Raw genomic sequence first — 26,637 nt, 5'->3', positions numbered from 1 at the left:
TTGAAAGTATCTTGGAGGTCTTTTCCAACCTAAATGATTCTGTTCGTAGTTAAGGACAGCGTTGGTGTTTGGGACTAGCTCTCTGCAATCGGAGACTGGATTATTTCACAAAGGGCCATGGAATCCCCAAAGGCCGGCACTGGGCAATTGCCCAGGTGGCAGTGGGTGAGGTGCCCCCTCATCTCTGCTCCAGACAATCCCAGACCTGCACTACCGGCAGCCACACATCACAGAGTCACAGAACTCTTAGGGGAGGGAGGGACCTCGGGAGATCATCTAATCCAAGCCCCCTGCCAAGGCAGCGTCACCTGGAGCAGGTGGCTTGGGAACAGGTGAATGGAATGCGTTCCTTCCAGAGAGGAAGACTCCACGGCCTCCATGGGCAGCCTGTTCCACGGCTTTGCCACCCTCAGCGCAAAAAAGCTCTTCACCTTCAGCTGCTCTGGGGAGGATTTTGAAAACACATTTTCCTGATTGTAAATTCCACTTCCCACGCTAATGTTTGGGAACGGAGTGAAGGGAGGCTGGTGGGCGGGGAAGAACTTCAGCTCCTGTGGCAGGGGTTAAGCAGCAGCTCAGAGATGTCCGGATCCTATGTCAGGAACGCTTTCCACGCGCTGGGTCCCAGCAGCTCCCGGGGGCCCCTCCTCAGCGCCGCCCCGCGATGCCGCGGCCCCGCCCCATGGAGCCGCGCCGGGGGCGGGACTGCCCGGCGGCGGGCCGGGGGCAGGAGGCCGGTGCCGGCGGTGTCCGTCCGTCGGGGGCAGCGCTGCCGATGCGTGCGCTGTGGCCGCTGTGCCTCGCCCTGGGAGCCGCGGCGGCGGCGGCCGAGGGCGGGGGCGGGCGGCCGAGCGCCGAGCTCAGCGCCGTGTGGGGGCCCGGGCTGCGCGCCGCGGCCGCGCTCCCCGCACGGTACTTCTATGTGCAGGCCGTGGACGCCCAAGGGCTGAGGTGAGGGCGGCGGCGGCTTTTCGGGGAGATTCCGGGCAGGGTCAAACCGAGAGGGTTGCGATTTGCACGCAGAAAGAGCAGGCTAAACGGTCTCTACGTGACTCTTTCTGGATATCACTTGGCAAGAGCTAATTAATCTTTTCAAGGAGCATCAAATAACGACGCGAGGGGGTGAGATAAGAGGTTGAAACCGTTCAGCAGCAAAACATATGTGTTAGTCAGTGGAAAAATTCATGATTTATTCTCCTTTGTCAAAACTTCAGCAGTGACTAATACATTTAATTTTGTTAGACTGAGGCATCCTGTTTGTTTCCACTGTTGGGAAAAGAAGTATTTCTCCTGTGTGCTGAGGCACAAGATCAGTAGAATCATTCAGGAGTTACTCCATGGCCCAATAGGTGAACTTCGTAGGAATGAAATAGGATGAGGAGCAATGGCCATAAACTAAAATACAAGAGATTTCACCTCACCATGAGGAAAAACTTTCCCCTGAGGGTGGCAGAGGACTGGAACAGGCTGCCCAGGGAGGTTGTGGGATCTCCCTCTCTGGAGACATTGCAAACCCCCTGGACACGTTCTTGTGTCACCTGCTGCAGGTGACTCTGCTGCAGCAGGGAGACTGGACTAGATGATCTCTGGTGGTCCTTTCCAACCTTTACAACTCTGTGATTCTGTGATTTTCAGAGGATACTCATTGCTTTCCATTTATTTAGGAAAACTGGTCATACAGTCTAGGTAGGAGCTCAGAATGCTCGATCAAGGTCATCCAGATCAAGTGCACCGTGACTTGTGTGAGTATGGAAGCTGCCAATTCAGCTTAACGTGGATAGTAAATATTTCTTGCATTTAATTGAACTGGCAGTTCTCAAGTATGTCAGGTCTAGTTTTAGGAAAGGTGGTGGGAGTAGCTGAACTAAGGAGTTACAGCCCAAGAGCCTGGTCACTGCCTGGAAGAAAGGTGGAAGGAAGCTGACAGCATTTTGCCTGCACCAACTTTGTTAATACCTCAATGATACGTGATAACTTCATGAGTATTCAGATTATTTTATTTGGTTTTATGGAGGCTTTTCTGTGTTTGGTGTATGGTTAATTTTACCAAAATATCTCATTTACACATTGAATTATGTGATCCCCCTATGTTTTTCCCTGTTTTTTTTCCCCATATAAGCTACCATAATGATTAAGAAATTTAACTTTGTTCTTTACTTCTTGAAATAATACCTGGAAAATAAGGTAATCTGAAAACATTTGGTTTCTTAATGTAAAATAAGAGACTTATTGACCTGTCAAAGTGAACATGAGGATGTGCTTGTAGAGGCCTAACATGGCTCAGAGAAGATTCACTGGAAATCTGTTGACTTGCAAAGGAATGGACCAGACTAAGAAATCTGTTGTACATTTCCTTTGTTTATTAAGTTCCCACTTATTCTCTGGGTAGGTTCACTTCATCACCAGGTGAAAATGCATTCCAGGTGAAGATCACTGCTCCTGAAGAACAGTTCACTCGTGTTGGTGTGCAAGTATTGGACAGGAAAGATGGTTCCTTCCTCGTGAGGTACAGGATGTATGCAAGCTACAAAAGCCTGAGGATAGAAGTCAAAACTGGGGATAAGCATGTTGCAAAGTCTCCATATATTTTAAAAGGTAAGAGGCACCACTACACACAGGTTTCCTCTCATGGCTCACAAAGTGTATCCCAGAATGTCTTCTACTACAAGCATAGGATTCTTTGGGACCTCAGTACTTCTCTGGACTAACAAATCCCATTGGAATTATGGATTCATTATATGCATCCTACACACAGTATTCAAAATAATAAAAGGAAGGAAATGCTGTGAAGCTGTTGCGTAATACAAGTAGAGGGCTCACGCAGAAGCTGATGTAGGTTGACATGACTCCATTAGAGTTAAAAAAAAAATCAGACATGTCCACTTAGAGTTGCTGAAGTTTTGGCCCTAAGCAATGAATGTTCAGTGCCTGACCCAGTTCTGTGATCTCAACAGCTCAATATTATGACTTATTAAAAATAAAATAATAATTGTGTTTCCAATAGGACCTATTTACCATGAAAACTGTGACTGCCCTCAGGAGGAAAGTAGTGCATGGCTGGAGGAGATGAACTGCCCTCAAACCATTTCACAGATTCAGAGAGACCTAGCAAATTTTCCCATTGTTGACCCAGATAAGATTGCAAAAGAAATTCCACAGAGGTTTGGACAAAGACAGAGTTTATGTCACTACACCATCAAAGACAATGAGGTATGGAATCTGGTGGATCTGAAATCCATATGGGAGTTTGGTGGCAAGCCATGTTAACTGGGCAGTTTGTTTGTTCCCAGTTGTAAAAGCTTCTTGTAGTGTGTTCTTTGAGAACAAGACTTTGCTTGCTTCTCTGTCCTTGAATACTTTGCAGTTTGTGTGTGAGCTCAGCAATGTCTGTCCTACTTTGTAAGTGCTTTTTTGTCCACGTTACAACTGAAACACTGTGAAAGCAAATTACTTTCCAGGCAATCAATATGAGTACTGGGCACACACCCAAGTCTCCTAAATGCTAATTCAGTTTCCTGTTCTCTGGGCAATGCTGCTGTGAGGTTTCAGGATCATCTAATTTGAAGTGCATCAATAAATTACATTGTGCATAATTCTGAGGTAAAGAAATACCACTTTTAGGTGCAGTGAGGATCAGACTTACAATTCTTTATAACAAAGCTGTACTCACTTCAGTGGAGGTGTAGTGGTTTGAAAGCAAAACAAATGAGAGGTTCTAAGTCAGAGATACAATTTAATAGGAAAAAAGGAAAGAAAATAAAATAAAATAGATGCAATAATACAAAAGACCACTGACAGAGTCAGAATACAACCTGAGCGGAGTGATGGAAGCAGTCCAGATGAGGTGGTTTTCCTGAAGCAGTGATCCTGTAGAAAGGTCTGGTAGCTCGGGCCCTCTGGGAATCCAGTGGGTAAGCACTGGTGTTCAGAGTCTCAGCTTATGTCCAGGCTGGAATGCTTGGTTCCTCTCTCTGGGTGGAGCATCTCACAATGGGATGGTGAGTCATGTGAGAAGGCCTGATGGGCCCATTAACAGGAGGTAGTCCAGGAGGGGGTTATCTGTGAGTCGTGTGGCAAAGGTGCTGATGGGCCCATTAACAGAAGATAAGGCAGAGTGGAGGAGGCAGGGAGCACTGCCTCACCTGGTTTCAACAGTTCATGAAGATGGTGATAAAATATACTTCAACCCAGGACAGTAGGTTTTTATGAAAATCAGAAGAATGGAAATAGGCAAGAGTTTCTGTTTCCATGAAACAGACCTCAAACATCTGCAAAAGCAAGCAGAGCTTGTAGGGGGTTTTTTTGGTCACTTTTCTGTGTTTCTATTTTCTGAGATTACTATTGCTTCCCAGCTGATTGATAAATCTATACAGCCATATAATCTGTCTGACTAGTTACTATGCAATTAAAACAGCTCTTAATTGTGGCAGCCATTCTCTGAAATGAAATCACCCAGTAAAACTTTTGTTTATTTTCAGGTTTATATAAAGACATATGGGGAACATGTTGGCTTTAGAATTTTCATGGATGCCATATTGCTTTCTTTGACAAGAAAAGTGAGTACATCTGTACAGCCACCTATTCTGCATGTCTTAATTTATAGAAGCCCTGGCTTAAATACATGTCAGCATATTTGTTGCTGTTTCTGTTAAAATACTCTTGTTCACTGATTCATTATGGAAGGGTCATGGATTTTCCTTGTTTGAAGATGTCATGTTCTAGAATGCCATCTGATTGAGTATCACAAAAGTTAATTGAATAAGCAGGCTTTTATAGGTGAGTTTGATAAGCCAAGACAGGGTGTGTTGGTTTGGGGTTTTTTTTTTCCTGTAGAATAAATAAATCATCCTGTAGCATCCAATAGAAAATTCTGTCTCTGTAGGTATATTGCTGCAAAAAGCTGAACACAAGTTAACATAACATGTTAAAGAAATACCAAGTAACCTTTCCACTATCCTCAGGATTAGTAATGGATCAGCTATGCTACTTTGTCTGCCTTTGGGTGTCATGCTTTAAGGATTGCTCAGTTGCTAACATTGCTGAACTAACATTGCACAGGAAAATAGGACAGATGACTAAATGTACATTAATTTCATCAACACTGTCTACAGGAGGACATGATGTCTAAGGGAAGACATTAATGTAGGCTAACAGTGTCTAAAAGATTGTTCTCTGGAAGATGGAAGTAAACTTTTCTTGGTGTCAGTAATGTTGGACAAGAAATAATGGAGTTAAATTTCATGTAAGGACTTTAGACTAGAAGTTGAAAAAGGATTTCTAGCTCCAGAACCAGAAACTGTTTACAGATCTAGAAAACACAGTTTGTCTCAGTCCCATTAAATACCATTATATAAGAATTTTTATTAGGATAGTATCACTGAGTGACACTAGGTAGCTGTTTGGAGAAGCAGATTTAAGCTGCTGAGTGATTCTGCTGCTGAGGATGTGTAGAAAATACCATTGTAGGGTTTATGCCCATTACTACCATTAGATGGCACCGTCGTAATGAAGTTTAGTGCTGAGCATTAGACTGTAGCAAACACCCTTTGAAGGGAAAAGAATATCTTCCACCATTTAGAAGAGTGTTTGATATTTGGCAAATTATTAATTTCTTTTCCTTTGAAAGAGGCAACTGAGGGGGATGTATTGGAGATGTACATTTTTTTAAAAATGAAATGAAGAGAGTGAACTGAGATAACGACATTAGTTCTGCACTGATCTTATACGCGCCTTCAGGGTACTGTAAAGCACAGCCATATGTCATGTTTTGCTTTTTGCTCTCCAAACTGAACTATCCCACCAGCTTCAGTATTTCCTCACAAGGCAGCTGGTCTTTTCTTTGGAAAACTACAAAGCTGCCTTTCTTTGTACCTTTTCTTACTTCACTTGAAAATACCCAAACCACACACAATGCTTAATATAGGGGTGCATCACAGTTTCATAAAGCAGCAGAACTGTGCCCTCTGTCCTGCTTCCTGGCCATCAACAGCATTTTCCTTGCTTTTTTGGCTGTGACAGTAATTTCAGGTATGGTTCCACACTACCAAATATTTTAAATAAGTGATGATGTTATGCTTAATAATTAATCGAAGCACTGACTAAATGTGGTCTTCCCGTCATGGCTGTTTATTTTTGTTTCTTCTCTTCTGTTGTATTCAGGCATCCTGCAGACACAGGGTGAGTCAGATCACTGATGTGACAGAAAACTGATTTACCAGCCAGCATCAATTTTTCATATAGTAACAAGGTGATCTAACTTACCTGGGGACTATATAGTTGCTGACTAGGTCCCAGTGCTAGCCTGATAAAAAGATTGTGTGGCCAGTCATATAACAGGAAACTGTCCTCTAACAAGTGTGCTCCTATGCCTTATGTGACTTTGTACAAATCTTTTTTTTTTTTTTTTTTTTTTTTTTTTTTTTTTTTTTTTTAATACTGTTTTGTAGGCTTTACTCTGTGGTCTCAGTACTTCTAACAGGTTTCTAAATGTCAAGGATTTATTACAGGTACATTAAGTGTATTAGACACCTGGCTATTTTTCCTCTTAGTGAGGTTGTTTTCAAAATGCAAGATGCCAGCAGAATACTGTTTTGTGTTAAACTGCATTTGTGCCTACTTGCTTCTGTCTAGGTAAAAATGCCAGATGTAGAATTTTTTGTTAATTTGGGGGACTGGCCTCTGGAGAAAAGGAAGCCTCCACAGAACCTGCACCCAATCTTCTCATGGTGTGGGTCCAGTGAGTCAAAAGACATTGTCATGCCAACATATGACCTAACAGACTCAGTTTTGGAGACTATGGGACGGTAAGAAATGGCTTAAACTTTTCACAAAATTCACAGTGAATTATCTTCCATAGAGGTCTGTGTGTTAACAGTACATTAACTGTTTTCATTTACCCATGGAGACGCTGGCACCCTAGGTAGGCAGTGACTAATCAATATATTAACATGATACTTCACTGTTTCATTTCAAATATCTAAATTTATCTAAACATTGTTCAAATCACTGAAAATAGCACTTAAGAGTGTTTCAAGACTAGACATTTGATATGTTTGCTTTGTTTCTGCCACCATGAACTTGTTGACAACTGGCCAGGTGTCTTTTTAGCCTGATTTTGAATCCTTTTTTTGTGTACCTTTCAAAACCCAACATAGCTATTGGGAATTCTCAAACTAGGAGCTAGCATCTCCCACTTTGATTACTGACCATAACTAGCCTTGGTGACTGCTCTGTTCTGTCTTGAAGCACTACAAATACAGCTTGCTTCTAAGAAATCTTTGTAATCCATCTTGAACTTGTTTATCATTTTGCTGCATTTAGTTCAGGTTCCTTTTTTTTTTTGTGTCAGGACTTTTTCTAAATTTGCTATCCCTTGCCTTCCCAGTTTATATGTTTAATTTCTTAACATTTTTAAGGATGTGCAATATGTTTTATCAGGCAAGTTACACTACCTTGCATCACCTTCTCTGGCAACCATTTCCACTTCTACCCATTTTTTCCCATGACAGCTGACAGATATTGTTTCCACATGCCATGTTGTTGAATGATGCGGTCATGCCACACGCCTGTGAACTTAACATTCATTATCTGTTTCTATTGCTGCAAATGATTGATACAGTAACACATCATGGTGTGCTCACAACTTGCCTTCATCTTTGCTCTCTGCCTATAGGTACTGTGAACTCTTGTAAGAAACTGCACTTTAAAAAGATTCCAGTAGGCTTCACTGTTAAATCACTTCTTTCTCCTGCAGAGTCAGCCTGGATATGATGTCAGTCCAAGCAAACACTGGCCCATCGTGGGAAGACAAGAATACCACAGCCTTCTGGAGAGGACGTGACAGCCGCAAAGAAAGGCTTGAGCTTGTAAAACTCAGCAGGAAATATCCAGAGATCATCGATGCTGCTTTCACAAACTTTTTCTTCTTTAAACATGATGAAAGCCTCTATGGCCCTATCGTTAAGCACATTTCATTTTTTGATTTTTTTAAGGTAAGCCACTAATCATTTTTCATAGAACTCAGTTCTCACTGTTTCCCATTGTCAAATAACTTAGTATGTATTATTGAAAATATAGTGATTTTCAGTTTTTCAGGACACCACCAGTAACAAGCATGACTAGACATCCCTTCCAGTGGTATTAACTGCTATGTAGCTCTTACCCTCAGGATAGTAATGTCTGATTTACATCTAAAGGTTCTGTAGAACCTCGTGTAATCCATGTAACTTCAAGTTCCTTTTTATCTCTTTTTCCTGATTCAGCGATCAGGACTACTAACATAACTAACATAGTGGGAAAATCAGTGGATGAAGTGGCACATCTACCCTCACATCCGAGGATGAGCACCTAAGAATTCCTGGAGAACTTAATTGATGAAGCTCTGTGTACCCTGCACTGTGATGATTCCAAACTAGATAATAAAAGCTTCTTAGACATTGATGCTTGCCTAGCCAGTCCTACCAGTCTCAATATCGGCAAGTCAGTAGCACCAGTGCCCTCAGAATACAACCTAAACAAGCCACTAGGATCTTGTGGTTTTTAATAACTTCTGGTCCTTTTCTTTCCAGTATAAATACCAAATTAACATTGATGGCACAGTGGCAGCATACAGATTGCCTTACTTACTAGCAGGAAACAGTGTGGTGCTAAAGCAAGACTCCATCTACTATGAGCACTTTTATAACGAGCTGCAGCCATGGAAACATTACATCCCATTTAAAAGTGACCTGAGTGATCTTCTAGAAAAACTACAGTGGGCAAAAGATCATGATGAAGAGGTAAAATACGCATTTAGAAGTACGCAGTAATGTTTCTAGAAGAGAACAAAAAATTAATTTCTTTAAAACAAAGCAAAAAAAAAAAACTAGAAGGACTTGAAATTTATTTTCATCAACTCTACAAACAAGAAAAACACTTAAAATGCATATTATTGTCCTTAATTTGAAATCAAATTGAACTTCAGGAAAAAAAAAAAAAGTATTTTCCTAACAATACCTTAACTTCTAAAAAGAATGTTTTATTTGAGTTATCCTAAACTGGCAACATCATTTGTAACTCCAGAACCAACAGTAGCACCCTGAAATAAATACTAGTTCTGGGCAATAAAAAAAAAAATAAACCAAACTTTCATTTCCTTTGACAGGCAAAAAATATTGCAAAATCTGGACAAGAATTTGCAAGAAACAATCTCATGGGAGACCACATTTTTTGTTACTATGTCAAACTTTTCCAGGTCAGTATATTTTTAATGGCTACTGGCACAGAAATAGAAATCACACAGCAAGAATTTAGGGCAACAGAGCTGCTGGAAATTGGCCAGCCTGGTCTTGAAGCCATGAAGCAAGCAGCAGCAATTAAAATCTTCATTTGGTTTACAAACATTGTATTCAATTATAACCTATGAAACCCCTTAAGACTACACTGGCTCTTTGAGAGGCGGTGGGATCCCATAAATCTTGATCTAATCTGCCGGAATATGTTGCCCACAGTGATCAAAGAATTCCACATCAGACGCGCACCCTGCGAACCACAGCTGAAAATATCTGTGCATTAGCACCGAGATACCAAACTCCAGGGAGGCACCCAAAGGGGCTGCCGTCTGCAGCTGTGCTCCCCCACCCTGTCTGTGACAGGCTGCAGGAACACATTGTGTAGCCCCAGAGTTAGTGCAGAGTGGCTCGGCTGAGTTGGAACAGTATTGGCAACCAGATGTACAGCCTAAAAAATTTGTGACTTAACGATGCCTTCCTTTTCTTAAAACTAGGAATATGCCAGCTTGCAAGTGAGTGAACCAAAAATCAGAGATGGAATGGAGAAGGTGCAGCAGCCTGATGATGACCTTTTCCCATGCACCTGCCACAGAAAAAAGGTACAGTACATGCAGAGTTAAATCTAAAGTGCTGAGTTCTTACTCAGCCCCGCTGGAGCAGGGCTGCTCAGTGCCCCACAGTATCAGTTATCAGGCCAGGCCATTAACACCTATCGAACTTAGAAACACTTCTTGATGTATTTGCAGGACTAGACAGTGAAAAATTAGGCTTCCATTTAACTGAAACATGTTTCTTCCTTTTTGACTGCAGGCCAAAGATGAACTCTGACAAAGTAAATTCTTTTCAGTATTTACCTACATTCAGACTGTCTTCTTAAAGAAAGAAGAGAACTCTGGATTAGTATGGCCGTGGATAATGTCAGTGGGTATTTTAAAGTTTACCATTTCATGATTAACATATGGAAAAAAACAAAGCACTCCCAATTTCCTTTTTATCATGCAGTGGTGGCAGAGCCTTATTCAAACACATTTTTATAATTTCTTTTTAAAATAAAACCCATGTTTATATCAGTCATGTGTTCCTGTCCTGAGTTACCTTGGAAATGCAGATACTTTTTGCTCATGTTTGTTTATAGTCTTTTCACAAGCATGAAATTGTTCTGCAAAAAAGGGCAGATGAGATTTGCACATCTTCCCCCCCTACTGTCTGTCTGTCTATCTACCTATCCCATCCAAAGGCATCTTTTTTCAGACCATAACTTTGCCCCTTCTGAGACAATCTCAATAATGCTGTGGGGTTCATAATAAATCTTGTTACCCTGAAGGAAAACCACAATTCCAATATTGCTGTAAGCTTGGTTATACCAACAGGTTTCTCACAGCCCATAATGAGAAAGGCTGCAGCTGCCAGCACACACAAAGTGTTTCATTTGCTCTCCAGTATCAGAGCTCAGAGGGGACCCAAGTTCCTCCTGTTAATGGGTAGTGAGGTGCAGACCCTGGCCTGCCTCTTTGGAGCCCTCTGGATAGAAGGCTGATGGTGTGACATGTCACAATGGATGCAGAACTGGTTCCTGCTCCAGGAGTTCCTCCATCACTAAACACAATTTGTCTATCACTTTTTATTGATCAGAGAGCCCCTGTGATCAGTCCTGTACACAAAGGACATTGGTGAAGGGGAATTCTCAAAACTGAACCATGTTTTTTGCTCCTTATGCTCAGCTGTGCCTGCATTACCTCCTCCTCCTCCCCACACAGGCAGAATCTGGCTCCCTAAGTGGCAGACACTCCAAACAACCAGAGATTCCTCTCCCTGCCTCGCTGGTTTGGAAGCACCTGGGAAGGCCAGGATACAGCACCAAGGCAAAGTAGTACACCAGGCTAGCTAGCCTCAGGGGCTGTGCTGGCAGAACCCCACAAATCAGTAGGTTTTAACTGCAAGTGAGTACAGCATCAGTTAAATACTCAGAAACTGAAGAACCCTAAAGATATGCTGTCCAAGTAGATTTTTTCCAGTACATTACTTCAAATATTAGTCCAAAGCATTACTTAATCCTCTGCATTCCCAAGTGTTGTTTGGTTATTTGCATAGAAACACAGAGAACAATGCTGCCATGATCTATTTTCTCTCCTCCAAGTAGTTCTTTATTGTTTTGTGTATTTTTTTCATTCATACAAAGCTTTATTTGCATTTGCACTTAGACCTCTGAAAAGATCAGTTTTTTTTAAAAAATATGCCTTTAAAAAATAACAAATCCCTCATTTGCCATATTTGGAAAAAAAAAAAACAAACCAAAAACTAAATGAAGATGCTGCTTGAACACTGCAAGTTATTTGTGCTGCAGTGGAACATTCTCTCTAAGCCAAGAAAAAACTTGTGCATTTATTTCTTCCATGACATCGCTTGTTGTTCTTCCTTTGACTGCCATCCCATGGTTTGCTTTATCAATCCAATGGATTTTTTTAGGGGCTTTCATTTTGCTCACCACACCTTCTAGCAATTGCTGTGGAGAAAACAGGAATGCAAATATTAGAGAATATGCTGCTACAAACTCTGAAACACCTAGATGGCTCTTGCTTTGCCTGTGTAAGGCAAAATAGGCAGCTCCTAAAAACCAAATGGATCTGTATGCACATGAAAAACACCGTGATGGGAAATGGGATGTATTCTCTATTCAGGAAATGAATACTGGGACCTGCTTAAAGTTTCCCCCCCACTCAAACAGAGAAGAGCAGAAAATTAGAACTTAAAAGGAGTCAATTTTTACTGTCAGAGGGTAGTGCTGGCAATAAAATGACAGAAGACAGACTTGTCTGCAGAGACTGAGTAGCAATGTAATTCCTAAGGGACTGGCTTTGACCCTGTTGAACTTTCTCAGCAAACAGATCAAAGAACCAGCTCACAAAGTCAAGGATTTCCCCATTAAGAGGGCACTCCAAGGATCTGCTGGTCACTGGCCCAGTATTTTGGCCACAACTCCTCACAAAAGCACTATGACTCCTTAGAAACTGTCCAAGCACGGAAAATGCCAATTGCACATAGCCCCAAATTCACACTGACCTGTTCAAGAACAATAGATACCTGTCTGCAAGCAAACAAGGCAGAAGAGCACTCTTGCCCTGCCTCTGCACACCTGCTTTTCATCTCTACAAAAATATCACTTTCCACCACAGAAGCCTGACTTGGGGGTAGAACTGCTTTGCTAGAAGCATTTGCCATGAAAATGTGACCAATGTGAAACTGGTGACACAGCGCAGGTTTAGTAAGTTGAAATGGTTAAAACAAAATAAAAATAACTCGCTCCTTCCATAGGCCACTTTTCATTTGTACAATCCTACCAACACCATTTAAATCAGTGGTATTTCAGTGGCCCAAAGATGAGCTTGCTAAAGTGACAAATCAAGCATAAGCCTTTAAGTTTTAAGCAGCAAAAGAAAGCACTACCAGGCTTCCTTGTGTCTGATGAAGTTGCCTACCCAAGGCTTCCTTCAGAAGACACCAATTTAGGGAAGGCTGTTAATCAGGTGAAATCCAGGCATCACTGAGGCTCACTGCTCCTCCACACTGCCCTTTCATAGCAGGATTTACGAGGGTACTCACTTTTTCACACATCTCATCTGCTGATCCTGAGACAAACAGCACTGGGCAGCTGATCAGTAATAAATCCTCATCCCGGAGCTTGGACTGCAGTTTTGGTCGATGCAATGGGTAAGACAAACACAGGAGTCCTTGAATGAAACCGTCATCATCATCATCCTGGCTCAGCTGACGTATCACAGAGGCAGCAGCTCGTGAGCCCATGGAACGGCCTTTCTCCCGTGCAGAAATACAGGAAAAAAGTCTTATCTGCTCACCTCATCCACATTCTGATTCAGTAAACAACTCCCAAAACCAAGCCAACCCCGTGTATTTCAATGGTACAAAATCCTAGGGATGTTCTACTCCATGAAACACATGAATCCTAATTTCAACAATTTCTGCTAAGATATTTGTCTAGTTGTAACATTTACATCCCTGTTTCAAAAAGAAGGGGAAAAGAAAATATAAACGGATAGGGATCCTTTGTAATACTGGAAGGAACAACAGCCCATCCTGGGGCCAAGGGAAGAGAGGGACTGCTCCTATGCTGCAGAGCCTGGAAATTTGAGATAGCTACAATATTATCCTGCATTGTTATTTTCATGCAACCTCAATTTGCTCAAATTCAGAACAAAATTCTGTGCTCAATTTCACTTTCCTCACAAAAAAAAATCCAGCAAGTGTTTATGCACACCTTGAACTTCAGCCTAAAAGTAGAAGGTAAGGGAAAAAAATGTGAACTTGTAACATAAAGTCAGACAGTAACAGCAAGGGAATATCAAAATACCTCCTCAAAGAGGAGGCATATGAGCTGACAGTGCGCTGTAACTGAGTGTTACAAGTGGCTGATTCTTACAGCAGCACAGATTTGGTTTCACTTAAAAAGAAAACTTAGAATTTCCCCTATCAAGATATTCCTAATCACTCCCATCTATCCCCCTTTTCACATAACACAGCTGACTTTTTTTTTAATCTAGGTTTTAATTACCAAAACCTGTTCCGGGAAAACTGTTTTCCATGCATCAGTAAGCAGAATTGATCAAGACCTGCAGTAATAAAGTGCACATGGAAAATCAGAAAACTCATGCCCTGTAATTTCTAAGTGACAAGGAAGTTTTCTCCCAAAGTACCTGGAAAATACAATCTATTGCTCTTTCTTTCCTCCTCTGCAGTAAGATCTATGGTGTTATAAGGAGGGCTCATTCACTTCTCACCAAAGTGGGATAGGCTTGGAATACTTAGAGATCGCTATTATTAGAGACAGTATAAGAGAGAAAATTATTGATAATAAAAACAATACCTGCAAGGAAAACACCAGAAAGTTTATAATCATCAGAAAGTTTTAAGTATTCCTAAAGAAATAAGAGAAAGAAGCATTTCAATTCAGAATTAAGACAGCTGGGAAGTGGGGATCTCTTCTCTTCATAGCTACTACACAGACAATAGGAAGGTCTTTCAGCATTGCAGATTAAATAAAGAACGGATACATACAAGGTGCTCTCTTGGGGTTTATCACACAAATGGTTTCCTAACATTTTGCAGCAACAACATAAGCATAACCAATTTCCCATTAGCTCTCGGTAAGTCTAAAATATCAGGTGCCCTATCACGTTCCCAAAACATAAGTGATTACTGTGTATCAACTCAGTTATAGTAACAGAGCCCAGGCACACTCTGGGCCCATCAAAAGGCAAAGCAGGTTGGCAAACATGCCCTTCATTGAGCTTATGTATTTCCAATTAAAAGTTTGTGACATGATCAGCTCAACAGAAAAGATAAAATTTAGCTACATTTTTTAAGGTTTTAGGAGATAACTAACCAGATGCTATCTTTGCAGATGCCTTAAAATTACCTTTAAATAGCAGCATATTAATATAAACACATGAACAACGTTATACTTCTTCCAAAAAGAACAGAGATCTACATTAAAGACAACAAAGTCTGACTTCAAATTAATGTACATATAATCACAATGACATCATACAAAATTCCTTTAGAACTGGACTTGTTCCGCTATAAAAATGCCTCATGCTTGATGTAAAGTTCCTATGCCCCATTTAAAGTCCCTAGATAATGAGGAAGAAAATCCCACTCCTTCCTCCATGCTCCAGATCAGGGGGATAATCTTAAGCTGATAGTCTTGCAACAAAAGGCTGCTTATTTTAACAAAACCTAGGTACCTAAGGACATCTTTTGTAAGGTAGCAGCAGAAAGAGATAAACACATGCAGATAACATTTTTAACTGATTTTGGAATCAAAGATTACTTTGTTTCTAAGGCTGTCATATGCTAATTCCAACCTCTCCCTTCAAATCCTGCTGTGGCCCAGTCCCTGACTCCCCCAAAAGCCTATTTCTCCCACCTGAGAACACTCTAAGGCCCAGCACAATTCTCAGATCAACTTCCTCTCAAAACTGCTTCCACAGCTATCTCTTTTCATCTCCCTCCCCTCACCAAGCCCTCCCAGATCACCCAGCTCATTTCCATCCTACATTCTTCCATTTTTTTTTTAAGCTGTAAGTTTTCCCATGAAACACCCTTGCCTTTTGTCAAGCTTTTCTTTGTCCCTGAGGTCAAACCCACACACTTGTGGCAGCTGTTCCAGCTGTTGCCCATCTAAGGACTGTTTCTGTTCACACACAGGGCTCCACTTACCTCAACATTGGTTCTGATTTTCCCACTGTTGCCTGACTAATCTCTGGCTGTAATTTAAGAAACCTGGAAGAGAACACTCATGGATCTAGGCTTTGGTCTAAGAATTTGGTCACTCACTCCTTACCACAACTGCTTTGAAAGCTTTAGTCCTGTAGGCAACATTAAGGCCTTTACAAGTAAACCGCAGGCACAGAACTCCATGGGATGCAAGATGGGCTGCCAAGGACACTAAGTGAGGGAAATTCATGTCTCCTCCAGCTCCATGAGTAAGAATCACTCCATATGTTGGTTTCTTCTCTGGGACAGAAAAGATAGCATCAAGGTATTTGTTCTCAAAAGGTATTTTCACTTTAACCTAGAAATGAAACAAAACCCAATCTTATTGGAGGAAAAAAAAAAAAAGAGAGATGTCCCCAAGTATACACATCTACACATTATTACAAAGAAAAATGAGACAATTAAGAAGTAAACCGAAATTTCAAGCCTGTTTTTATTTCTTCTGTTTAAGAGTACTAAATGAGCAACTGCACCTCTGGTTCAAAGATCTTCCATACAAAAATGGGTAAGTCACTTTACAACTCCACTTCTTATGTTCTGCATTAGAAAATGAAGCTTCAAAGCATAAACTAATATGATTCTGACCCTCTCTCTGTATCTATGCCTAGCTTTTCCAGACCTAACCAGCTGCCTAAACCATAAGAATATGTCACTAAGACACAGCCTAGCAAACATTTTGAAATCACACAGTGGTAACCACTGAGTGAAGCAGCAGCCTGCACAGAGGCAAGGACAGAACCTTCCCCAGGGACAGAAGGCAGCACAGGTTCAGCCAAAGCTCCAGGGGGACACAGGGCCTCCATCAGCACAGACAGCTGGAGGAGCTGATCCAGACACAAGCCCTGCTCATGTTCTGCGGAGTGAAAGGGGACGAGGTGCTCAGCGGCCTTGCTGACCCGCTGCCCCACAGCCCCCGGAGGCGGCGGGCAGATGCCCCGCAAGGGGCTGGCGGAAGACACGCGGGACAGCCAGAGGCCTGCACACAGCGCTGCGGCCGCCCACCAGCCATGGAGACACCTCTCCTGGGCAGGCAGAAGCAGCAGCGCACCCACCCCGCCCCCCCTTGAGCAGCTCCAGGGCCTCGTCAAACGGGAAGGGCAGCTGCCACGGGCCGCAGGAGCGCACACATCCCCAAGGCTGCAGGCACCAGACCACAGCGGCGGCCATACCTCCACCTGCCCGCTCATGCCGGCCGTGACGTCACGTGAGCGACAGTCCCCCGCGCCAGTCCCGCCCCGCGGCCCGGCTGCCGCAGCGCTGATTGGTCAGTTCCATCTTAGTCCCGCCCCGCGGGGCGGGGAGGGGTAGCGGCCTGCGCCGGGGCTCGGGAGTTGTGGGTGGACGTGGGTTGGGCCGTGCTAAATAAATAAAACATCCGTAAATTGGTAAAGCCCCGCATAAATTGTTTTTATTCACCCGTGTGTACAAAAGCTCCACGGTCTGCTAGGTGGTAATTCGGTACAAATAAAGCAAATTGCTCAGGGATTGCTCGGAAAGTTAGGTTCCTACTGACTTCAAGGAGTACAGATGAAATGCTTATGGTGAGTTACAGAATCACAGAACCATTTAAGTTGGAAACGACCCCTGAGACCATCGAGTCCAAACGACGACTGAACACCACCACGTCCACAAGACTGCAGCACTGAGTGCCACATCCAGTCATTTCTTGTGCACCTTCCAGGGATGGCAGCTCCACCACCTTCCTTGGGCAGTCCACTGCAATGCTTTGAAACCCTTTCCATGAAGAAATTGCTCCTCATGTCCAGCCTGAACCTCCCCTGGCACTGCCTGAGGCCGTTTTCTCTTGTCCTGTTGCTGGCGGCTTGGGAGGAGAGACCAGCCCCCCCACCTGGCTACAGCCTCCTTTCAGGTGGTCGTAGGCAGTGATAAGGTCGCCCCTTTTCTCCCCTCCATCTCCCTCAGCTGCTGCTCAAAAGACTTGTGCTCCACACCCTTCACCAGCTCTGTTGCCGTTTTCTTGGCTTGCTCAAGCACCTCAATGCCTGTGCGGAAGTGAGGAGCCCAGAATGGGACATGGGATTCAGGGTGTGGACTCAGAAGTGCCTAGTACAGAGGGAAAGGTTAGATGTCCAGAGTGACATCAGGGAATTTTTTTTGGCAGCTGTCAGCACACTCGATCTGTGTGACATTGAGAAGCAGGGGAAAGACAGTCAGTGGCTGGTTTTCTAGGTGCCAACACACATCTGTCCCCTGGACTGTGCTCTGTTGTACTGTAAATAACTTACTGTGTTCAAAACACAGCCATCAACTGGTGGAAGACAGCACCAACAATATACAATAGTGGTTGCAATATTTATATATTGAGTATTTCACAGGCCAAAAAAAATTTCCAAAATCCTCTATTGCAAAGTATTTTGCCAGAGCACGTTTCCTTCCAGTATCAGTGTATAAAACTCATTCATATCAATTAAGATGCCCTATTACTTAGCTGATTGAAGATGTCATCACCAAGCAGAACTTTGTTTTTCATATGTTCACCTGCTGGAAAATAAGCACACTTTGGCTTCTGCTCTGAGTGTCTGACTGTCAGCCTGCCAGCTGGACATTGTCAAACACTGGGATTGAAATATTGCAGCCCTCTGAGAAGTGAACCTGGCAGGGTAGCTCAGGTTCTGAGTTGCTGTCTCAGTGACCATCCTGCTGCCTTGCAGGCCAATTCCCAGTCCAGGCATTATCATAAGAAGTGTGAAAGACAGAAGTAGAGAACCTGGGAGATTTACAGGGAGATTTATTTGTCTGGATTTCTATCTTGCCTGGAAGATGTCAAATTAAAGTGAGTTGCAGAAGGGTTAATCTGAGTGAAAGGCATTGGCACAGCCTGCGGCAATTGTGCACCTTCCAGTGGGAGCTGAACCACAGATGGTGTCCAGGCAGCTGCTCCTGAAGCTGTAGCTCACATCTGAGGAGTCCAGCAGACTAAGGAAATGTCAGATTAATTTATCTTGATTGGAGATCACATTATTCTAGTTAGTAGTTCCCACCAGTTAAGCCTATGTGAATAAGATACTTGGCAAAAGTGGACTGAGGAGATTTGTTGTCCCAAAGTAGTTACAACCTCAATCTAGAAAATAGGCATACAAGAAGAAGGTTAAGAAAAACTTCCTTCTTATTAATTTCTGAGTTTTTTCATCACTGCTTTCGTTTCTATACCTAATGGGTGTTTATGTGCTCTGGTATAGTTTATATTTTTGGTGCTGTTTTGCTCCTTTCTTGGTTTGCTTTTTGCATTCTCTTTCTTTTTAATTTTTCCTCTCTCTTCCATCCACCTGCTGTATTTGTCCTGCTTTACTCACATATTGTCTCCAGAGCAGTCCCTGAGGGACATGTATCCCATTAAGTCTACTCATGTGTAACCCCTTCCCACTGGAAAACTACTTTCCTAAGCTTTCTGCATAGGGCAAGCTTACTTCTTATTTTCTCTGTTCGTTTTCTTGGCCCCAATCTCCTTTCAACACTTGAAATTCTTCTGTGCAGAAGCACAGTCTTTGAGGTAGGGTAGCGAATACCCAGCAGAGTGGAGAACAACACAGGTGCCAGGCTGGATGGGGCCCGGAACAACCTGGTCTAGTGGGAGATGTCCCTCCTCACAGCAGAAGGGCTGGAACCTTAAGGTCCCTTCCAACGCAAACCGTTCTGCGGTTCTGTGATAAAATGAATGTGTGATGAAGGAGAGACTCATCATTCTTTAATCCTCTGGTCCGTGGCAATAGGGTTGGATCAGTACATTTTTGCCACACTTTTCCTGCTGTAACTTTCTTTCTGGAAGATATTGACCCCAAGTATTGCTAGTATGTCAAAGGCTAGGAAATTATATTATAAATACATATATTAGATTCCAACTCATGGGTAAATTCTTTATGATGGATAAACTCTGGATTTATTGAGTTCTGCAAATCTGATAAAAATGCATTAATTAACATGCAAATGATTTTTTTAAAATTTGGCATCATAAAGTAATTCTTATATTAAACTATTCTCGACGAGGTCTTTCTGGTGTAGGGGAACATTTAAATAGATTCTTGTTGATTTTCAAGTGTGCTGAGTAACTACTCCAAAATCCAGTTGTATTCCCTTCCAGGAGTGTTGAAAATCCTTATGCTTTTTTTTTACACACTTAAATATGAATTAATATTCTAATTTAAAGCTTCCAAAAAAACCAATTATGAATCTTTTCTCAACTTCTGAATCAATATTTTTAATTTAACATCTAAGAAAACATGGTTTCTTAGGAGCGTGGCATCATTTCATAACTTTAACCTTACATCACTCCTGGAAACAGAAGTTTATTCTGGAAATGACATAGTGCATAATAATGCAAGTCTGTCACCAAATATGAAAATCATTGAAGGTATGTGATTTGCCATTTCTCAATGGGAATATATGTTGAGTGTTATAATAACCTATGCACTGCTGTAAGCACCTCTGACAGATTTGATATGCCAAAGGCAGCTGCGTGTGAAGAAACAGTGGCTGTTTATCAAAGAATGACATTATCCCCGGTCTAAACTTGGGACCTGATAACTTTCAGTAGCACATCAGACAATCCATGTTCTTGTTTTTGGATTATAAATACAGCATTTCATACCGGAGACTTAGATTAACACACAATGGGAACAACAGAGATGACCTTTTCCATTAATCTTTTGTTGGAATAGATTTGTTCAGAGGAATAATTATAAAAGTATAAAAACATATGTTGGGGAATGTTCTGTATTTCAGTGTAAAATAAATAACAGTTTAAGGACATTAGGATCAGAAACATTTTTGTCTTTTCTTAAACTTTTTAATAGAAGACCATAAAAATTGTTTGTTTGTTTTAGGCTGGAGACACACATATTTGTTCCAAAAGTTCAGCTTTCCCTCTAAATTAAATCTTGCCTTTTGAGCAAGAACCTTCTTTTTATTTCTTTTCCTGAGGATGTGGACACTCACCAGTACATGGACATGCTATGTTCACAGGTATCAAAAGTAACCTTTAATAATTTTCTGAAAGTGATCAGCCAACTATTACCTGATTAGCCAGTATAGTTTCCTGTGTTTTAAAGTGGTGATATCCATAACACTGCCTAATTTTTAGCTATTGCATCACACTTCTTGAGGGTCTGAAGAAGTTTTGAGGTCCTCCATGAAAGAGGAAGTGTTGGGCAGGTGATAAGCAGAACCACTCTAACATGTAAAAAAAATACAGGACTTTAGCAGGGCATCTGTGAATCCCCATGTCTCCATGATGATCTGTAGAACTTGGTCACTGGCACTGGATGACTTTCTCCAGGAAGGGTGAAGGAGTAAGCCCGCCTGTTTTTAGTCTATTTGGACTGTAATGTTTCAGTAACACGCTTACTACACTTACTTAGTGTGTTACTGATACGCAATGTATAATGTATAATAAATATATTATGTGCATGTGCTTTTTTTCATAGTTTTTTTCATAGTTTTATGAAACTATGCCATGTACAGAGAACTGGTGCCTTTTGTAGCACTATATAGGTCAAAAACTCTGGGAGCACAGATAATGTCAGGTGACAAATGTGCAGTGTGTAAAAACTTCTCTCCCTGCGCACGAGTCTCTTTGGGAACATTTCTGGCTTTGTAGTTGTGGTGCTAAATGGAAGTTCCTTACTTTAATTAAGGAAGGTGTCATCACAACACATGCTTCTGCATGGCAAATTTGAATGCTATACATTTCTGAGAGTCTTTTGTTAGGGATTTTGAATTCCCTCATTGTTCTTGATTAATGCAACCACTTTGTTTTCCAGTGGCAGCTATTCCAGTTTTTGCGTGTGCTGGGACTGCACGGGGCACTGCTGGCAGGACGTCACTCTGGTTATTCTCTCCCCTTGGCTGACTGTGAACTGACCTGGCCACAAGCCAGTGGAACAAACCTTTCTGTTCTCATGGCTGCAAGGAAAGAATTAATAGTTTTGGCATGCGCATACAGTCTTTGAATGCTGAGCTCAATTCCATGTCTGTTTTTGTTCTGCAGTTTCACTCTACCTGTTGCTTTTTTAAAAGGTTAGCATGGTTAGGGATGGTAAAGAATATTATTGCTGCTGCTAGGGTTACTTCTGCAGTGGACGCTGTTTTCAGATTTGAGTCTCTTTAACATTTAATTCTCAGTTCAAAGATCAGATACCCTCTGCGGTGATGTCATCAATTATCCAAGTAAGTTACTTATCTGGAGTTTATTGATAGTTATAATTGTAAACATCATGCTATAGACCCTAAATATGGGCACTGTGTACATTTTGCATCTTGCTGCAAGATCCTAGGTCATTTTCACTTCTGTTAATATGATTGTTAGGAGATGCAGGAAGTGACATTGCACTTGTCTTTGCCTTTAATTCCCACATAGGTTCACCGAAATTAAGCCCTTTGTTTTTCCGTAAGTTGTCAGAATGAGTAGCTGCAGAGGCTCTGCAGATACATGTTTTACCTTCCTCAACGATCATTCCTCCAGGTCACTTCTTTCATTTAAGCAGACAGAATCACAGAACCACAGAATCATTTAGGCTGGAAATGATCTCTGAGACCATTGATTCCAACCTTTAGCTGAACACCATCATGTCAACTAGACCATGGCACTGAGTGCCACGTCCACTTGAAGGGATGATAACTCCACCACCTACCTGAGCAGCCCATTCCAATGCAATCACCCTTTCAGTGAAGAATTCTTCCAGATGGCAAACCTGAACCTCTCCTGGTTCAGCCTGAGGCCGTGTCATCTCATCCTGTCACCAACCCCCAACCTGGCTACAGCCTCCTGTCAGGTGGCTGTAGAGAGCAAGAAGGTGTCCTCTGAGCATCCTTCTCTGCAGGCTAAACAACCCCAGGCCCCTCAGCTGCTCCTCATAAGACTAACTTATGATGTTTCTCTTTTCCAAATCAGTCCGGGAATTCCTTTTAGTCTCACATTAACTGTACAGTAAGAAGTACCTTATCTACTCTGGAGTCCAAGATATTTCTAAACGTAGTGAGTTCAAGAAAAGAGTGCAAGGAACTCTATCTGATTTATTCTTCTCTTCCAACAGAATATCAGCCTCAGTTTCATTACTCAAAAATATTTTCTGGTTTTGCATGTGTGCTGTTGAAAGTTATTGTATGCTGTGACTCTAGTCTGATAAAAAGAAGCAGTGGCAAAGTGTAATAAAGTCAACATCTATTTCTGTTCACAAAATCTACTACACTGGGGTAGGAGGAAAAAATTATTTGATTTCACATAATTTATCAAATCCATTCTGGATATTGTTCCGCTGTTAGTAGATTTCAGTGTACACAGAGAGTGTGTATTTGCTTAGTGCCTAGAACTGAAGTCAAACCAAAATGTCTGATTATTACCTTTTTATTTTTCCCTTTTATCTTACATGCTGTCATGAATTTACATGTGTACTGGGATCTAGTTTGCTACCAGCTATATACATTTGAATATAAACATTCATACTCATATACATGCACTCTAGAAGTGTTACCAGCAAGGAAATGAGCCTGAAGACTGACACATACTGCTGTGGTTGGCCCTAAGCAGGATTTTTAAAGAACTGCTACTTCTCAGAGCAGTCTTCTAGCTCATTATGTGTTCATAGGATAGTTCATACATCTTCTAACTGTGCTCAGTGAGTCTTAGGTGGAGTAATGCTTGCAAGGCTGTTGCCAGCTCTTTTAAATCCTCCTGGTGTCATGCAAAGCTGCACTCAGTGCTCAACCAACTAGTGAATTCATCTCAGGAATGGCTTGGGTTAAAAAACCTTAAAGATCATCCAGTTCCTGCCCCCCCAACAAGGGCAGGAACACCTTCCACTAGACCAGGTTGTTCAGAGCCCCATCTAAGCCAGCCTTTAACACTGACAGTGATGGAATATCCACTTTGGGCAACCTGTCCCAGTGCCTCACTACCCTTGCAGTGAAGAATTTATTCCTAACAGCCAATCTAAACCTAGTCTCTTTCAGCTTAAAGCCATTGCCCTTTGTCCTATCGCTACATGTCCTTGCAAATCCACGTAAAAGGACGTTCTTAAGTCTTGCATTTTGTGCCATATCTAAAACCAGTCTGAGCATATCTGGGGAAATGATATTTGACCACCCTTCTTTCTTATCTGCAATCTCCCTCCCAAGGAAAGACCAGCCAGAAACATTTTTCAGGATCTTTCAGTCCTGATCAATTCTCACCTCAGTTCTCAAAAGTGTAAGATTTTCTTCACATCTTTTACAGCTTCCTGGAAAGCAATGGTTAAACACGGCCTGAGTGATCTCTCCCACACCTGTTCATTCTCTGCAGTTTTGGTTGTAAAATTTTCAACAGAGATGCGTGGAAACTATAACGTTAATTGGTAACAAAACTAAGAATGCTCTTCCAATAAGACTAAAAGACCTGCTCTCATCATACTGGGCTTTTTGTGCCCTGCAGTCACTCAGCTGGAACTCGTGGGAGTTAATGGGTCAAAGCTGTTTTAATGCTGTATGGATATGGCTCTTGCAGCCATTGCAAAGACTTTGATAGGCTGGAAGACTCAGGAATGGTGCAACAATATGTGTGTTACTACATATTGTACATGGACTCATTTAAAATCTATAATTTAAACAAAACTGAGCCTCATAAGTACTTCTCTGATACACCATTAAGTGTGTCCTGACCTATTTCCCCTCTGAGAATTTCCTGCTAGGTGTAGTAAACCATGTCAGGTATCTGACCTCCACTTGAAGATGTGTTGCATGTCAAAAAGTTTCTTTTACAAGGGTGCTTTGATTGCCAAGTAGAAGATCTTTCACAAGATGCTGTGGGGGCTACAGATTGCTGAAGTCCACATGACAGCTTTTAGCCCCAGACGTGTCTGGCTCTTCTTCTTCTCAGCTCTTATAAAGCAATAGATTATATGACATGGATAAGTTCAAGAAGATGACAAGAAGAAAGGTGAAGCACAGGATTTCATCCGCTATGCGTACTCCTAAGACCCTGTAGCATTACAAGACTTTTATTTATGTGGGATTGGTCATCCCAGGGTTAACCTTTGAACTTTTGGACATACACCATTGTCTTGACAACCTCAATACTGCAGCAAGCAAAACCCTTTGGAGATTGGATCTAAAACCACAGGTCTCTCAAATGTCTGTTCCACAATTAATCTCATTAAGTGAAAAACAAATACAAAAAAAGAAGATCATTACACTGCAGCATTCTGGGAAGACTCTAAGGATAGTAACATTACACTCACGAGTTGGAGGACTTGTTTTCATGGGGAATTCATAGGTCTTTGCCAATTGCAGCAAATCAGACAGAGGATGTCTGAGCAATGACATCAGGCACACTGTGGAGTCAAGAGGCAAGTTGGTGATAAAGTCAGAAGGAGGCAGGCTTGGCAAACTGCATCATGCCCATGCCAGCTTGTGCCAGGGCACAGGCGAGGTTTTGGCCGTGTGCTTGATAGTGTGATGGACAGAGACAGAGCTAATGAAAGGGGTGGTGAAAAGATGACCTAGGGAAAGGTCATGTGCAGGATGGAATTTATGGTGCTATTTATTTTGTGCTTTAATTGCTGCTTTCAGTCCTTCCAATTCTATATGCTCCCTGTGGGTTTTATTTTGATTTTGGGGTTGTGGGTTGCTGCTTGGTTTTAGTGGGTTTTCTTTCGTTTTGTTTTGGATTTTGTTTATTTGTCTTGTTGATGATTGTTTTTCTTGTTGTTGTTGTTTTTCCCCAAAGAAAATAACTGCAGGGTTTCTGGCCAGTGAGTTTAGAATATTGATCCTTAAGAAAATGAGCCATCTCCAGGTTAGGGGAAGCCCTAAGAGGAGCCCTAAGAGAGGATCTCAAAGCCCTCAGTTTGGATCAAGATCAGATTTAGCCCAGAGTAGAACTGTATCCAAATCAGGCTTAGGACCCAATGGTGGCAAACTGTGTTTATGAACTTGTCATTCTCTTAGATGCTGTTTTCCCTTTGAGCTCTTGGCCTTGGCTAAATGCTGAGCGGAAGTTATAGGCCCTCATGTGGTCAGTAATTAATTTGTATCTGCAAAAAAGGAGGTCAGATCAATTGATCAGTGAGGTAGGTCAGTTGATTTGTCAAAGAAGAGTTGGATGAAAGTAATGGTTTTGCATTGATTTTGCATCAACCTGTTAGAATTCTCAAAATCTTCCTTTCAATATTTACTAGTGGAAATGAAATGCAGCAGAAATCTATCTCCATAGATCTTTGTCATCTGCAGTTAAGTATTTTTTACACGGCAAAGGCATTTTCCTAGGACTGCAGAAATGAGAGAATCCAGCTATGTCATCTAGCCCTATTCCTGCCAGTGCAGCATTATATGACATTTCCAATTGTCAGGATCTTTAAAGACTACATGATGGCAGCAGCCCTTGTGTTTGCAGTGACCCAGCCCACAGAGGAGATGGAAGAGGCTGTGCCAGTTCAGGCACAGTAGATAATTTTGTTTAGTCCCTGCAGCTGTCTCACTCCTGTAATTTTCTATCAAAGGGTATCATTAAGATCAGCTGTTTGTCCTCTCTCACTCTGCCTAGAGGAAGTGTGCAACCAACCTAATGCCATTTTTTTGAAATGGATTGCTTGTTTTCTCTTTGCACAAACAGTGCAGGGTAGTGCATGTTTAATGTTCATATGACAAAGTGTTTATGTGCAAGGTCCCAGTCCCAGATCTCACCTGCATAGTAATGAATCGCTGGCCCACAAGGTTTAATATAGACCTGCACTTACAGTTTCACAATGTTTTTATTCAGCTCTCGAGAGCATTCCTCCTTTTGTTTGGCAGGGAAAGCAAATTTTCTGCAGACTGGCACACATGATGGGCACCCGAACTGGCCTGACCTGAGCAGGGTGTGCTGACTTTTGACCAGGCAGGGCCCTCAGGTGACTCCAGCCAAATCATTGAAGGAGAAGCTGGAGGATGCAGCATGTCATTTTGGGTTTTTGTCTTTCATAGACTGTTCTCTCTCTGTCCTCTTTCTGATTTGTTTCAGTGGTGCATTGTAGGGAGGAGTTTGGTTTCTGCCACTCTACTATTCCTTGACACTTGCAGTCCCATCTCCGTATTTTGGAGTAGCAGAGTG

General features: G+C 42.0%; 2 protein-coding genes and 1 long non-coding RNA gene across 4 annotated transcripts; 2 read left to right on the top strand and 1 right to left on the bottom strand.

The window, feature by feature from the left end:
- The first annotated feature begins 726 nt into the window (after positions 1 to 726).
- On the top strand, positions 727 to 10,336 carry POGLUT2 (protein O-glucosyltransferase 2). 2 transcript variants are annotated; one of them, XM_066176426.1, is made up of 10 exons: positions 727 to 951; positions 2,390 to 2,595; positions 3,005 to 3,210; positions 4,479 to 4,556; positions 6,631 to 6,803; positions 7,754 to 7,991; positions 8,568 to 8,777; positions 9,143 to 9,232; positions 9,764 to 9,868; positions 10,080 to 10,336. In XM_066176426.1, exons 1-10 carry the CDS (start codon positions 776 to 778, stop codon positions 10,095 to 10,097), a joined length of 1,500 nt encoding a protein of 499 aa, XP_066032523.1. In that variant the 5' UTR covers positions 727 to 775; the 3' UTR covers positions 10,098 to 10,336. The 2 variants fall into 2 exon arrangements, with proteins under 2 accessions (XP_066032523.1, XP_066032524.1); XM_066176427.1 differs by having other exon boundaries at positions 922 to 951; positions 2,424 to 2,595.
- Positions 10,337 to 11,386: 1,050 nt separating this feature from the next.
- Positions 11,387 to 16,785, bottom strand: TEX30 (testis expressed 30). Its single transcript, XM_066176425.1, has 5 exons — positions 16,730 to 16,785; positions 15,628 to 15,858; positions 14,149 to 14,200; positions 12,870 to 13,078; positions 11,387 to 11,772 (listed from the first exon to the last, which is right to left on the bottom strand). The coding sequence occupies exons 1-5, from the start codon at positions 16,745 to 16,747 to the stop codon at positions 11,599 to 11,601; spliced, it is 684 nt and encodes a 227-aa protein (XP_066032522.1). The 5' UTR covers positions 16,748 to 16,785; the 3' UTR covers positions 11,387 to 11,598.
- LOC136285357 (uncharacterized) lies at positions 15,736 to 16,406 on the top strand. Its single transcript, XR_010719429.1, has 3 exons — positions 15,736 to 15,825; positions 16,012 to 16,065; positions 16,169 to 16,406. It is a non-coding gene; the product is annotated as an uncharacterized lncRNA (long non-coding RNA).
- Positions 16,786 to 26,637: the final 9,852 nt, after the last annotated feature.

The sequence above is a fragment of the Chamaea fasciata genome, unplaced genomic scaffold (assembly GCF_029207755.1).
Source record: "Chamaea fasciata isolate MVZ Bird 193981 ecotype frontalis unplaced genomic scaffold, bChaFas1.0.hap1 SCAF_2, whole genome shotgun sequence".
NCBI lineage: Eukaryota > Metazoa > Chordata > Aves > Passeriformes > Sylviidae > Chamaea > Chamaea fasciata.
Note: the sequence above shows the minus strand (reverse complement) of the source record. Positions and strands in the feature narration are given on the sequence as shown.